General features: G+C 39.5%; 1 protein-coding gene across 1 annotated transcript in view; it reads left to right on the top strand.

Moving 5' to 3' along the window:
- Window positions 1-13,266, top strand: part of LOC136239414 (E3 ubiquitin-protein ligase MYCBP2-like) — a 68,755-nt gene extending 55,489 nt beyond the window's left edge. The window contains exons 43-71 of the mRNA XM_066030145.1: window positions 799-960; window positions 1,025-1,080; window positions 1,286-1,401; window positions 2,037-2,233; window positions 2,292-2,354; window positions 2,464-2,517; window positions 2,573-2,707; window positions 2,766-2,859; window positions 3,007-3,134; window positions 3,197-5,053; window positions 5,216-5,380; window positions 6,451-6,582; window positions 6,716-6,901; window positions 7,088-7,309; window positions 7,380-7,445; window positions 8,079-8,312; window positions 9,069-9,155; window positions 9,356-9,718; window positions 9,820-10,078; window positions 10,392-10,534; window positions 10,871-10,990; window positions 11,065-11,166; window positions 11,336-11,464; window positions 11,709-11,844; window positions 11,895-12,208; window positions 12,258-12,365; window positions 12,418-12,630; window positions 12,681-12,788; window positions 12,845-13,266. Of these exons, the coding sequence (XP_065886217.1) occupies window positions 799-960; window positions 1,025-1,080; window positions 1,286-1,401; window positions 2,037-2,233; window positions 2,292-2,354; window positions 2,464-2,517; window positions 2,573-2,707; window positions 2,766-2,859; window positions 3,007-3,134; window positions 3,197-5,053; window positions 5,216-5,380; window positions 6,451-6,582; window positions 6,716-6,901; window positions 7,088-7,309; window positions 7,380-7,445; window positions 8,079-8,312; window positions 9,069-9,155; window positions 9,356-9,718; window positions 9,820-10,078; window positions 10,392-10,534; window positions 10,871-10,990; window positions 11,065-11,166; window positions 11,336-11,464; window positions 11,709-11,844; window positions 11,895-12,208; window positions 12,258-12,365; window positions 12,418-12,630; window positions 12,681-12,788; window positions 12,845-13,126 (6,231 nt within the window). The 3' untranslated portion in view covers window positions 13,127-13,266. The remainder of the gene's footprint in view (window positions 1-798; window positions 961-1,024; window positions 1,081-1,285; window positions 1,402-2,036; window positions 2,234-2,291; window positions 2,355-2,463; window positions 2,518-2,572; window positions 2,708-2,765; window positions 2,860-3,006; window positions 3,135-3,196; window positions 5,054-5,215; window positions 5,381-6,450; window positions 6,583-6,715; window positions 6,902-7,087; window positions 7,310-7,379; window positions 7,446-8,078; window positions 8,313-9,068; window positions 9,156-9,355; window positions 9,719-9,819; window positions 10,079-10,391; window positions 10,535-10,870; window positions 10,991-11,064; window positions 11,167-11,335; window positions 11,465-11,708; window positions 11,845-11,894; window positions 12,209-12,257; window positions 12,366-12,417; window positions 12,631-12,680; window positions 12,789-12,844) is intronic.
- The last annotated feature ends 1,664 nt before the right edge of the window (window positions 13,267-14,930 follow it).

A 14,930-nucleotide genomic window follows, 5' to 3' on the forward strand; every position in this document is an offset into this window, starting at 1 on the left:
TAGCACGGAAGTACTTATGTATTCCAGCTACCTCTGTACCCTCGGAGAGGGCATTCAGTGTTAGTGGTAACATCATCACCTCAAAACGGTCTTGCCTACATCCAGAAAATGCTGAGATGTTAACATTTTTGGCCTCTAATCTTTAAAAAACTTAACAATATAATCATGTAGGACACACCATACTACTGTACACAATGTCATGTATGAAGTTTTTTTTACTTTTTAGCTTTTAATTATTATCGTGATAATCGAGATAATTGGCCTTTGTATCAAGATAATGATTTTTTCATTATCGCACAGCTCTACATATCAGCAGCACTTATACATGTGCGTTTGTATGGCTTCTCGTAACGTTGCGTTTTGTGGCACAGGTAAATAGAGAGACCTTCTATTTGAGTATCGGAGATCACTGTTACAGTAATAGAGCAATCACTGACTTCTACTAGAAAACTTTGATATATCAATATTTTCTAAGTACAGTATCGTATCGTGATACTTCATTGCTGTATCGATGTATTGCTGTATCGATATGTATTGCAGATCCCTACTGTGAAACCCCTATTAGTGAGCTCTCTAAATGAAAGACTTGCAAACAAACAGTTGCAGGAGGTTCACTGTACAACATATAAGCCAGATTTTTTTCTATGCTGCTGCAGTTTGTTTTTTTTTAATTTGCAAATACAAATGTGGGCATGACACAACTATCAAGGAATTTTAAAGCTATATAGAAATTCACAATAATTCTACTGTAGATTGTCACCGATACACCACTGCTAGTATTGTTTTTCTCTGGTTCAGGTTGAGATCAAGTTGCTGTGGTTACATCCTGACCCTGATGCTATGCCAGTGGACACAACATACATAGAGTACATGACTGGTGTCTACAAGCCATGTTCTGACAAGTCTTACAACTCCACTAAGATTAACAACTACCAGTTCAACTCCGTCTCTGCCATGATGGTGAGTTGAAGAGTGCCACTGTGTGCAGATCAGTATCTACTGTTTGTTCTCTCTTGATGTATAGGCCTACTCTGATTACTCTTTTGAAGAGCTGCGGTTATTCAGCCCTAGGGGTCAAAAGTAAGACACGTAATTCAAATACACAGTAGCAGTATTTTAGATTACTGAAATTATGGTAGTATTTAGTGACATAATGACAGTATTAAAAACATAATAGAAATTGTACTGTTTATACAGTAGAATGTTTCAAATGTTGATATAGATAAATATTTAGAAATAGAGTGAAATATGTACATGTTTTCTAAATTTACTGTTGTAATTGTAGAAATCCAGACTACATGATGATAATAAATCAAGAGAACGGCAACTACACTGCTCAATGGGTCCCTACTGTACCTGGTGTGTATAGTGTACAGTTGTATGTGGACGGACGACATACTGGTGAGTAACACAATACCACAATCGATTCTCTCAGATGGGGAGTGGGCTGTATACTAACATAGCAATATGGTGCTCTATTGGTCCAGTGACACGTAATGGCCTACATACCCACATGACTTCTGCTTCATTTTTCTCCACTTCAGATTTATGGCTATTACCCTACAAAAGTACACTTCCAACTTGAAGTGATTGGTCCTTTGAAGAATAATGTAACTACTTGTAAGGGTAGTGTTGACTGCTCTATTAGAATACATCTTACTGCTCTATTATAGTATCTTTATCTTCTGTTTCCTTGTAGTATATTCTAGTTCTCCATTAATCCCCTAGTTTCCTGATACAACACTATTTATACTGCTCTGCTCTATTCGCATTCTCCTCAATAATAAGGCCATTTTAGGACAATGCATATGACCTCAACAATGAGTTGTACCACGATAAGTCGTGAAGTACATATTCAGTATCATATTCTAGCCACTATAGCAACGTTGTCTTTAAGAAGTAGCTTCTACATAATATAACGTGTGGGCAGTTTAGTAGCAACTAGTAAATTATTCTAATAGAACAATTACTTTGGATTCTGTTCACTGAATAATAACTGATACTCATAAAGCTGAGGCTCCACTGTACTGTTGCAGGTCAAAGTAAAGAGTTTGTGGTTAAGGAGAAACCTGCTCCAGAGAATGAAGAACCGGAAGAAGCAGACAGCAAACAAGCTGAGGCAGCAGCAGTCAAGGAAGAAGGAGAAGACAAAGAGAAGAAAGATAGTGAAACACTGGAAGCACAAGAAAAGCCTTCCCAACCAGAGTTGATGTCACTGGCAGTAGCTCCCAAGGTATGTGTATATTGTATGAGATGTTTATTATTTAAGTGGGTAATGGATGATTACTTAGGTGAAGAAATTTTTTGGCCGAGACTCCAGTGGCCTAAGGGTTAGAGCTGAGCCATCATTGCTGGTAAGAAACTTAATATGATTTGTCTGTTTGTCTGTGTACATGTCTATACACACACGCATGCACGTGCACATACACACACACATACACTTATGATATATTACTACTGTAGGCAGGTATGGTAGGACTACTTAAACCTGGTGACACAGTCAATTATACTGAAGAGGTTAGCTAGTGTCATTTACTGGTCAATAGTATATTAGTGTATGTGTGACTATTAGGTGACAACTGAGGCTGGACGTTGGGTTAAACTGACTGAAGACTCCCTGGCCAAATATTGTGATAAGCCAACTGCTGTGGGATATGCTCTCTGCTATAGTGATGCTGCCAAGAAATTGTTATTGGAAGATGTAGAGGTGTGTGTTTGTGTATGTGTGTTTATATATACGCACTTACAATCTCATCATTATACAGGTTCCTCTGGGAGCTCCATTGTTCCCACAACAACCTGAAACAGCTCCTGCTCCAGAGACAAAGCGCAAGAAACCTCGTAACAAGAAGCGAATGAGTAAGCAACCTCCTTGTATCTCTGTACATGCCAAAAAATTTGGAGGGGAGGGTAAACATCTTCTCCCAATGAAATCCTGGCCCTTCCATGACCTCAAGTTTTGCCTTTAGTCATTCATGTACATTAAACCATTCTGATGTTTATTAGGTGGTCCTGGAGAGTATGAAGTAGTACAGTGCGGCTCAGCTGGCCACAACATCCGATCACAGCCCAACATGAGTGGTGCGCCTGTTGGAAGACTTACCTTAAAGAACACCATCACTGCAGTAGAAGAGGTAAAATGATAAAGAAATAATATCCTTACCAATTTCTGTACATTTACACTCGTCTATCACAGATTGAGAACAAAGATGGCATATGGCTGAGGCTCTCAGAATCAGATGCAAAGAAGTATTGTGCTGATGAAAAGAAGGAAGCTGCCTGGACACTAGCGTGTGCGTCATCAGGGAGATTGTTCATCAGAATGATCGGAGATGATTATGAATTTGGTGTACCCATTGTGACTGCGGTTCCTTCAAAGGCAACAGTATCTCAGCAATTGTTTAGTGCTCCAAAAGCTGCTGCTGTATTCCCCACATCTGGAGCCGTCAGTAAATCAGTTAGTGCCCCTGTGAAGCTGAGCTTTGGACAAGACAAACCAACTCCTGCAGCACCAAGTAGTAGCAGTAGCAGTAGCAGCACCCCTGCTACTGAGAAAGAAGAGAAGAAAGACAGCAAAGAGGCCAAGGATATGAAAGGGAAAAAACTCCAAAAGCAGGCAAGCCTTGCGCGGCGTCGAGCAGGAACTAAAAAGGCCGCTTCTTTGACCAAACAAGATACTGAGATAGAAGATAGTACGTCAGCAGCAGCTAAACCAGCTGAGTCTGTAAAGATCATTCAAGCACTTTCCCCAGCTGTGGCAGAATGCCAACGTGCAGTGTATGCTGCATTCCTATGGCAGCAAGGATTGGTACATGATGCGATGGCCTCTTCATTTCACCTCAAGTTACACCCCAACTTGAGTAAAGAAATGCTTTCCGCTAAGAGCAGTGAAGAATCAGCTATTGAAGAGAAGAAAGAAGGTGAAATGGAAGAAGATAAAGAATCTACCGTTGTTGAAAAGAAATCTTCTGCTGATTCAAAGAAGTCTAGCAAAGATGGAGTTCCTACTTTGCCACCGACCCTCAGCCATTTGGTCACTTTTTGGGAAGAAATGTCTGCTAAAGTTCTGGAGACAAGCAACCAGCCATTGCGTCCTCCAAAGATCCCCTCAATAGTCCGTGAATTACAGAAAGAATTTGAGGAGCACAGAAAGACAGAGGACAAGAAAAAGAAAGAAGCTAAAAAGCCGCAGGAGAAATCTCAGCAGGGACCAGCTCTTTGCGAGCTCTGTGATGGAAGTTTCGCAGATCCAGTGACATACCACATGAAAGAGGCCCATCCTGGTTGTGGCAAGCATGCAGGAGGATATGGGTACAATAGCAGAGGCAGTTTCTGCAGTGGCTGGGCTGGAAATTGTGGAGATGGAGGCAAGGGTGGCAGTACTTGGTATCTGATGTGTAAGGACTGCCATGAGAAATATCTTGCAGAAAAGACGAGCATAAAGAAGGCTACCAAACCTGTCATGGTTGCTGTCACTAAGACTGTCCAACAGCCGGGAAAACCACGTGTTCTGCAGTCAGTGCCATCAGTGCAAGGGATGATACAGAATGCTCAGTTCTTATTGGAAGTTAGAGGAATGTCAGATTCTTGCCTGCTGCCTGCCAAACCATCCGAACTACAAACAATCTCAAGTACTTCCTCTGCCATTTCTCCGACTGAACTGAAGAAAGCTGATTCTCTTGACACAGATGTAGTCATGAAGCTGAGTGAGCCTTCTATGGCAAGGCCAAAGTTCTCCCGCTCAATTTCCTTGTGGCCAGAAGGCGGCAAACCTCCAGATGAGCCTACAGATGCTGACAAGTCTTCCTCACTCAAACGACACCAGCATGGCTCTCCAGAAGATGACGGAAATGTGTTTGACCGCCCTGGTCTTGTTGAACGTCCATCCATGGCTTTAGCTCGACTGGTGTACAAACGGTCAAGACACGAAGACAAGGAGGACCCCTACGCTCCCATTATTGGGTTTATTGCTAACAGATATGATCTGGAAGGTTTGAGGGCAACCATGAAACAAGCTATGTGTACTGCTGCAGTGAAGAGTCATGCATTAGAGGTACAGGGGCTGTAGTGTATCTGTGGGACAATTAATGTACATATTGTGATAGAATACTTATTGGTAGCTGCTCATCATGAAGTATGTTTATGTATACTTCGTTCTTTGGGATCTGTTTGACATGACCACTCTAACGAGGACTGTTTCTCTGTTGTGCTACAGGTGCTACAGTGGTTGCTCCACATGGTGAAGGATACTGGAGCAATTCACGACACACTGTGGCAGTTTGTCACCACCATTTGTCCCCATCCCATGGATGAGAAGGTAGCTAAGTCAAAGGACAAAGACAACAAGGATAAGGATAAAGACAAGGACAAACAAAAAACAGTGAGCAAATACATTTAATAGTTATACCACGGCTGCGAGGGATTTGCTGATGTATACACCCAAAACCCAAGTGCTGTGGGTGTATAATATCAACAAATACCAAGCAGCCATGGTATAAGTGATATATATCACTTGGGGCGCACTCACCTAATAGGTGAAAGAACTACTGAGAACTCATCCTGTTTGTTTTATACAGATTGATCGTGGTTTTAATAGCGTGTGCTAATAGCCATCAGAACGTTATCCATACGTTAAAACGTCATTAATATGTTACTATGCTTCAACACACAATGTTAGAAAACTTGCGATTGTGGGATGAAGTTTATGTTGTTATCATTTTTGTACTAAGTTAAGCCAACTAACTTCGCTATTGGGACAGTAAGTAAGTTATTATATTAAGTTAAGTACTTAGGACTGTAAGTTACTAACCTATTTTTCAACGTAGTAGTAGTAGTAGTAGTAGTAGTAGCTTTGCTATTCCGTGGTTTGTTCAAAGGCTGATACGCGGTGGGTAAAAATACGCATCCACAATCGCCCAAGCAATTATTTTGTGCCTTCATTATCCTTTAGTAACAACCAACTAGTCTATCTTAGCAAATGTACTAAGCTTAGCAACCACTACAAAAATGAGTCCCACAATACAAAGCTCTATGTCGCTCAATAAAACGAGTCAAATCGTATCGCTTCTTTAAACTGGCTGGGCGTCAAAGTCATTGGCAAACTACTTTCCCATGATATTGCCCGGGCAATATGCGAGTTAAACCCCAAGTGTCGCCTTTGAACACCCATGCTAAAGTGGTATATAGTGAAATAAATAATAACAGTGGCACCTCAGTTATGTGTGTGAACAGCTGTGTTCCAATTCAATCACGAGTGAATTTGTTCAGATAAAAAAAACACTTGATTCCTTTACAGACTTCCTTTCAATAACGCTGCGATAGAACATACTAGTAGGACCAACAAATACTCTAATAGAACAGTCACTTTTTAAAAATTATGTAGGTACCACTGTAATTGCAAAAAGGTATAGTTTTTGTTGTTGTTGTGAGAGATAGCCTTCTTTTTGTTAGGCTGAAGGAACTGAGGTTGAGCAGTTGGGGAGACATCCGTTGCTGGGGCTGGATGGAGCAGGAAATGGTCTGGTGAACTTGAGGAAGCAGTTTCACTGTTTTCTGCAAGTTGTGTCCGAGTTGATGCCAAAGGTATGTGGCTATTTGTTGCATCATGTGTGCATATGTATGCATGTACTTCACGTACTCGTGCGCACGTACTACAACACACACACACACACACACAAATAATATAATGTACTCCCTCTCGCATATGTACTTACAGCTCCCTATGGGATCAGCAGTACAACAAATGGCAATGAAGTGTTGGTGTCTTCAGTTCCAACCAGAGGATCAGTCCTTCCTCATTCAGAGCAACGTGTTTGCCAACATCAGTACTGTCTTGTCTAGTGTTGAGGAAATATCAGAGGAGAAGAAGGCTAAGCCTAGTGGTCAAGAAGCTGCAAGTAAAGTAAGTACATTCCTACATGTTGTGTGCATCCCTGGGTAGAAGCCAACTCTCCATTTAAGCTTTCAGCATAGCAAAAATTCTCTGGTTCTGAAAGCTGGAGGTGCTTTAATAGAGCAGTCACTTACATACTTGTTCCATGCCCTCTTTCTGGCTACATCCTTGTCGTGTTGTACTTGTTTGCTTCAGGGTGTGGGTGTGTGGGTGATGCAGGATGTGCTGCCGACAGCCAGACTGAAGCCATCATCCAATGACGCTATGATGAACAGTTTGACTGATGGGTCTACCGAGACTTTCTGGGAATCACGAGATGAGCCACGATCTAAGGCTAAGTCACTCACTGTCACTTTTAATGATGAAAAGAAATTGTTTGCTGCCGCTATCCATAATGATAACAGCAAGGACTCTGGGGTATGTGTGTTTGTCTGTCTGTGTGCATGCGTGTGTGCACAGTCTAGTCTAACAAGAATAATTTTTGTAGCAACGGGTCACAGAAATGTCTCTACTTGTTGGACCAGATGAAGCTAACCTGAAGAAAGTGGATGAGGTACGTAGGTGTGCAGTGTAGGGCATGTCTCTTAATTCAGAATCTGTTTATAATATTTCAAAACTTGACATTTTTTATCATTTTTGTCAGTAAAAGAAGTTCTTTATTGACTCACAATTGGATGAAAGTGTGAGAAATACCTGATATTGGTATATACGTAAAAATTACAAGTCCTGTCAAGTAACTACTTCCACTTTCCCACAAAAAATGTACACCACTTTCTACTGGCAATTTTAATTCAATTACTGTATAGTAGAGAACTTTGACAAAATGTAATTGGCAAAAATAACTTTGACAAATCACCACACTTCGTCTTGTGTCACTACACATTGCAAATAGATAAACACAACTGGAAATATACTCCAGCAGAAAAACATCTGGTGAACTAAAGGACAATTTGCTAATGATTTACACTGTCAAAGTTTTCTCCACTATATGATATATGAATAAAGTTGATCACAGTGGCTACTCAAATAGTATGAATGAAGCTTAAATGTCACGGTATATGCCATAGATGTTACATAACTTTACAATTTGATTAAAACTATTGCCTCACTTCTTTGTATTTTTATAGTCCGTTTTACCTTCAATCGAATTATAGTATAACACATTTTATCTGTTGTATGTGTATAGTGTAACCTGACTACCTCTCATGCTGGTTGGAGTGTACTACTGGTACCTGCTGATATGACATGTTTGGTACTACGTGTGGAGCTCAAGGGATCTTCAAACAACATCAGGGTCAGACAGTTACAGGTGCTGGCTGAAGACAAGGCCAATCAAGACTTCTCTATACCTGCTGTCGTGGCTCAGCAGCGAGCTTGTGAAGTGGAAGCTCTTCGGATATTCAGGCTCCTTACCTCACAGGTAATATGATTGAATAAAAATTCTGGTTTGATTTTTTTGCAGTTGAGTACCTTATTTGTTAGAGCTCCCTTGTTCCTTTTACTAGGGCTGGCACAAAACTTCAAATGTTTCGTGGGTTCAAAGGTTAAGTAAACTTCGAATTGTAAAATTATCCTTTGAAGCTTCATAACATACTTGTATTCTACGAAAGAATTACAAATAAACGTTGTGCAGCTGCTTATTCATATTGCACAATTGATGTTCATGATTTTGTAATCGATGTTTGTGTGCCACGCCCACTTTTAAGCCATCACAATTTGGCTTGCTACCATAGTTGTACCTTATTACCTATGCATGATTGCAGTAATGTGGACATACCCTTTTGCAATTGATGGGTCATTCAGTACTGCTGCTATGCACTTACAAAATGCTTATAAAATTATTAAATAGGATTAGAAAGATAAAGCTTAAGAACAGCGTGCATAAATACAAGAAAATCTGTAGCTTGAAAGCTAGCACCAAAGCTTCGAATGTTTGAACATTTTTATTAGTGAATGTTCAAAGGTAAATTTCAATATTCGTGACATCGTCCCAGCCCTACCTTTTACCATGATCCATATTAAATCATTTTATTTTTAGGTGTAATGTGCGTATGTACAGTATTTCAAATGGGACCATCCAACTGGTTATTGAGGTATCCAGGGCGTCCTTCGCTTATTTCTTAGGGCTCCATTGCATATGGTAATATAATGGTACAAAGATGTTATTTTGTTGTAGGTATTTGGTAGTCTGCTGTCAACCAAGGTAGACACAAAGGAGGAAGATGAAACTGATAGTGGAGAGAAAGAGGAGGGTGACCAACAGGTACTGAAAATAATTATACTGCATACACTGTGCTACTCCATTCACATGGCTCACTTCAATTCCATGTTGCTCCCTCCTATTCCATTCCAGTTCCTCCATTCTCATTTTGTACTCCTCTAGTTTCATTCCCATTCCAGACTGTGTTTTATTTCTATGTTACATTTCAAGTATGCTTTAAATTCTGTTTCTTGTTGTTCCAGTCCTCTGAAACAGATCTTCACGAGCAGTTAGGCAGTCTGTTTGGCAAGGACCAGTTGAATAGGATGCAGAAGAGGGTATGTGAGCATGTCATCAAGTCCATCCACTCTGAGGCTGAGAGGATGAAGGAAGACTGGAAGAGCAAGCTTGGAAAACTGGTTAAACAAGATGAGCAGGATAAGTCACAAGAGGGTGAAGATGATCAAGAACAATCCAGTCCTGATACCTACTGTTTTGAACTTGTTTCCATGGTGATGGGATTGTGCCAATCAGAAGTAGGCCGACTGTTCTTAGCCGAGCAGGCAGAGTTGATAAGAGATTTGTTAGTATTGCTACATGTATCAACCAACAGAATACAACTACAGGTAACTGCAATGATATAATTCTGTATAGGGACACACACATACACACACACACACAACACATACACGCACTAAAGCACAATATTACACATATTTATCTGCAGGTGGTAGCACTGCTAGAGAAGGTCATTCCAGTCATAACACCTCGTAAACTTGCAGACTATCTGGACATATCCCTGCTTCCCCCTGAAGGCTACAGTGCCATTGCTGCAGCCATTAGCAGTGGAACAGCAGTCCTCAATCACGTCGGACTACTGGACATCTTCCTAGCATGTGTATCCAAAGCACTGTCAGTACAGGCTAAGGCTAAGGGACGATCTGCTAGCCTGTTACAGGACATTGGTGGTGGGCCTAAAGGACCAGGTGTGGATTAGTTTTTGTGTTGTGTTTATTATGTTATTATAATATTTGTGTGCTTGTCTATATTTAAGTTATTAATATGTCGGGTGTTCAGTCATGATTCCCTTCAGTAAAATGTCAAACATAGCATATAAGAAACCTCAGAAATTTAGCTAGAATAAAGAAATCTCCTGTCACAGTTGGTACAAATGTGCAGAATTAGACTTCTTGGAACCTAATATTTCTTTTTGTCAACAAACTCAGTTAAAGAAAGGTCCCACTACTTTATAACTCTCTTTCTTTGTTCATGGGACTAAAATGTCATATTATCCAACAGGAATTACTCTGGCATCACTGTTAGCCAGTGAGAAACCAGTGACAGTTGAGACAGAAGTGAAGGAGAAGAGATGGTGGTTGAAGGGTACCATATCAGTTGAGGTAGCCACAGAAGTCATAAAATTCCTTGGCAACATGACCAAGGTAACCCTATACACTACACTAGCTACTTTTGTTACACCAATAACACCCACCTAAATTCCCTTACTGACCTATTTTAAAGCTTTCGTTTTTAATATTTCCCTTGTGTACAATTCCTGTAACTTTATATCCAGTAATGTTTATATTTTTTATCAGCAGAAACTCTCTGCCTAGCATGTACCTGGGGGAAAGGGAGTGATGGGACACCTGTGTTTAGATAATTATTAAAGGTGCTTTATTTTTAGAATTCTCTTATTTCTACTAGTCTAGTTAGTAATTTTATAGCATTGTTCGGTGAAATGGTATATGTGGTTATGAAGATTATTTTGTGTGTTGTAGGGAGAGTATGGTACTTCATGGTCTGAGATAGCTAAGGCTGCCATTGGTCAAACTGTACTACATCTTACTAAGTTGACTGAAGACTCTCGAGTGCCCATCCCTGGAATGTACTCACAGACAGTAAGTGTGTGCATGCGTGCGTGTGTGTGTGCATACCTGAGATCATGATTGACTATATATGTTATCACTTATAGTTGTGGTTGTGTCTTGGAGCTCTGTGTGTGATTGATGAACATCACGCTGAGGTGCTGTCCTCAGGCCAGTGGATGGGACAAGATGGCAAGCCCAGAACTAAGGTATATACTACAGAAATTTATTACAGCATAGCTACTCTATACTGGACGCCTTGTGGCTTGTGATATCTATTTTTCAATTACTTATACAAGTCCTAGTTCCAAATCAACAAATATAGAAGATATTGTATAGTCTTACTGTTATACTCTACATTTTCTCCTTTTCTTGTAGCCATTATGTGATAATCATGATGATGGGACTACTCAGGCGTTAATCTTGTGTGACGTGTGCGGTAACCTTTGTGGTGACTGTGATCGTATCCTTCACTTGCCAAAGAGGATGAAGAGCCATCAGAGACAGGTGTGAAATGTGTTCTCTTGTTTCTTTGCAAACAGATGATTAGGCGAATGTGTCAACTAGCAGGAAAATGTACAATGACAATTGCTTGTATTAAGAATCATAATTATTGTGTTTGATCTTTTAACGTAAACAAAAATTTTTGCTTTAACTATCAGCTGTCTGTGTTACACATACTGTATATGCAGGAAATGATACTTTTAGAGGTGGATATAGTGTGTGGTGATACCATCCCTTCATTTTATAGGTATTCAAAGAGGAAGAGGAAGCTGTTAAGGTTGATCTTCATGAAGGCTGTGGTCGTATCAAGCTCTACTGGGCTATGGTGTTGGCTGATTGCAGGACACTTAAAGGATTAGTGGAGTTTAGGGAAACCACCAGTGGTTAGTGAATATGTGATTGTGGGTTTGATATATGTGTCTGTTGTTATCAGGGACTGGTGGAGGACAGTGCAGGTTCTGTGGTTCTACCAATGATACTGGTCTGCTGGCAATTGGTACAGTATGTGCTGAAAAAGACTGTCAAGAACGTGCCAAGGTTATCTGTACCAAGACACTGTCATGTGGCCACCCTTGTAATGGCGTTCAAGGAGAAGAAGAGTGCTTACCTTGCTTGCATGGCTGTAAGACAAAACAGGAAGGAGATGAAGGCGAAGTTAAGAGCAAACTACAAGAGCTCAAACAAGACGCTGATGACATGTGTATGATATGCTATACAGAGAACCTTTCCTGTGCCCCATGCATACAGGTCAGTTACACATCTCCAGTAATGCAGTATTACACTGTCCCAATTGTAGCTGGAGTGTGGTCATGTATTTCATTACCATTGTTGTAACTTGGCACTCACGAAGAAGTGGTCTGGTCCAAGGATTAGCTTCCGTTTTATGTTCTGTTCACTGTGTCAGGTAAACAACCACCAAATATATTACAAATTACTTATCATGTATTTTTGTTTAGAATGTTCCTATTGCTCATCCGAAACTAAAGGCTGTTGTTGATCCAGTCACCATGTTGTATGAAGATGTGAAGCGAAAATGTCTTCTAAGGTTGGAGTACGAGAACAAGAAGAATTGTGAAGCTCTCACTAACCCAACATCGAAATGGTACCAGCTACCATTTGAATATGCAATGTCACTCTACTGTTACTACGTGTGCTTCAAATGCAAGAAGGTTGGTTTTGTTTAAACTGGATGGAGTCTTTTACTATTCTTTATTTTTAGTCTTACTATGGAGGTGAGGCAAGGTGTGTTGAACAAGCTGGTATTAGTGATGAGTATGACCCGAGTGAATTGGTCTGTGGAGGCTGTTCTGATGTAGCCCAAGCTCAGGTATTCATAAAGTATTGACTTTCATGTGTTGTGGTAATCAAGGTATTTGATTTTAGGTCTGTGCTAAGCATGGGACCGACTTTTTGGAGTACAAGTGTCGTTACTGCTGTTCCGTTGCAGTGTATTTCTGTTTTGGTACAACACATTTCTGTAATCCTTGCCACAACGACTTTCAGAGACTTACTAGTATGAAGAAATCAGAGTTCCCTCAGTGTCCGGTGGCACCACGGGCCAAGCCACTGGAAGGAAATGAGTGTCCACTTCACGTCAAGCACCCACCAACTGGTGAAGAATTTGCTCTGGGCTGTGGAGTATGTCGAAATGCCCAAACCTTTTAAAAGAATTTGACCAGGATTTTGAAACTTAAACTATTAGGCTGTTAATAAAACTGATAGGACTATATATTTCATTTAGAATTATTCTAGGTATCATTGTTTTAGGAAATATTATTGACATTTTTAGTATGTCACAAACTATATATTGTGGCATAGCTGGTTGGTAGTAAAGAAAATTGAATACATTTGACTAACAATAGTTGTTTTGCGTCAATGCAAAATATTTTTGCACCAAATCAGCTAGTAGATAAACGTATTTGGTGTTATAGTGAACTTTGGTATACCATAGTTCCTTCAATGATTTGGCAAGTGAAGTGGTATACATGTTAAAGCAGCATACCCAACTTCTACCTGGGGTGCTTAGTAGAGCAGGACCCAGTGTAATTAATACACTACGTAAACTGCAGTGAGAAGTGCTGTCAAATACATAAAACAGGTGTGTGAATGCTTTAAACCTGTTCCTTGGTAGACATTATTTCTGGGTTTGATGTAATACAGACCAAAGTTCACTGTCGTAAAACAATATAACAAATTTTAACTAACACACTTCAGTGCCATTCACAAATTCAAGCTCCTTAAACGTAATAGGACAGCCAAAAGGATTTCATTACAAAAGCCTGTAGTGTTTCCCTCTGTGCATGCGCTGCCATCTTATTATTGTGTTGAAATTGAAATTCTATACCTCATCCATAAAATCTTTTGTGCTTTAGAATATTTCAAAAATGATTCTTGGATAGTTTTTGAAGTTGACGTTTTGAGTTGAAATGCTTGCTATGCACGCTACTAATTCCTATGGCTTCATATACAGAATCTTGTTTTTCAGTGATCTGTGCTTGCTTTCCATTTCTTTTTGTATCAGATGTGTTTGTGGTAATTAAAAATCAGCATCTCAGCTTGATATTTTAGACCTAAGGTATGATAATTCTACAAATTTTAGATCTAGTCTCACAATTTTAGTTCTACACTTCATAAACTTTGTCATTTGCTACCTAAGTATGTAACAAAAGTATGGAAGTAATTTTTTGAAGTACTTTTAGCTATTGAACTCTAAATTCTCTATGAAAAACAGTTTGAAGCCATAGTAGTCATTCCTAAAAATCTGTTTCCATACTTTTAAAGATAATGTTATTACAAGTCAGTGGGAAGCCACAACAATAATTTTTGGGAAGTTTCACAATTAGCTTTAGGAGGAGAATCAATTTTAGTGCTAAAATTACAGTGTTTTGTAACCGCGCCATAATTTGTACATACTTCAGAGGATTTCACTCAGATTTGCACTAAACACAAGTTCAATGTCTCAACTAAAACATGTGTTATTCATCAGGTGGAGAACAGTATCTGTGTTGGTTTTACAGCTTCATATAAAACACATAATTTTATTCATGGAAGGCATAGGACATAGTTGATTGTCCCCTTAATTCTTGGGAAGTTTTAAGTTAACAAACCTACAGCATTTGCTACTTGCTTTCAGGTGTTATAGACTTAATCAAACTCCATATACATCTAAGCATTATAGTAGCAGTCGTATAAAGTATTTTGTAAGACCAGTTATCTAGGATATGCTAGTTATACTGCAAAGCAATTCTCCTTTTCAAAGCCTGTTTTTCTGATACTTAGTGGTGATCCACAGTATATAGTGTACTAGATGTTTTGGTGTTGAAATATTGTTCAGACTCTTGTCTATGTGCAGCTATTGCAACTCCAGTAAAAAAAAATGAAACAATTATGAAATCAGGCAGTTACCTTAATTAGCTTTTATTAAATTACTTTTCATGCAAAATTTTCTGTGTGAATATATTTTCATATG

The sequence above is a fragment of the Dysidea avara genome, chromosome 11 (genome assembly GCF_963678975.1).
Source record: "Dysidea avara chromosome 11, odDysAvar1.4, whole genome shotgun sequence".
NCBI lineage: Eukaryota > Metazoa > Porifera > Demospongiae > Dictyoceratida > Dysideidae > Dysidea > Dysidea avara.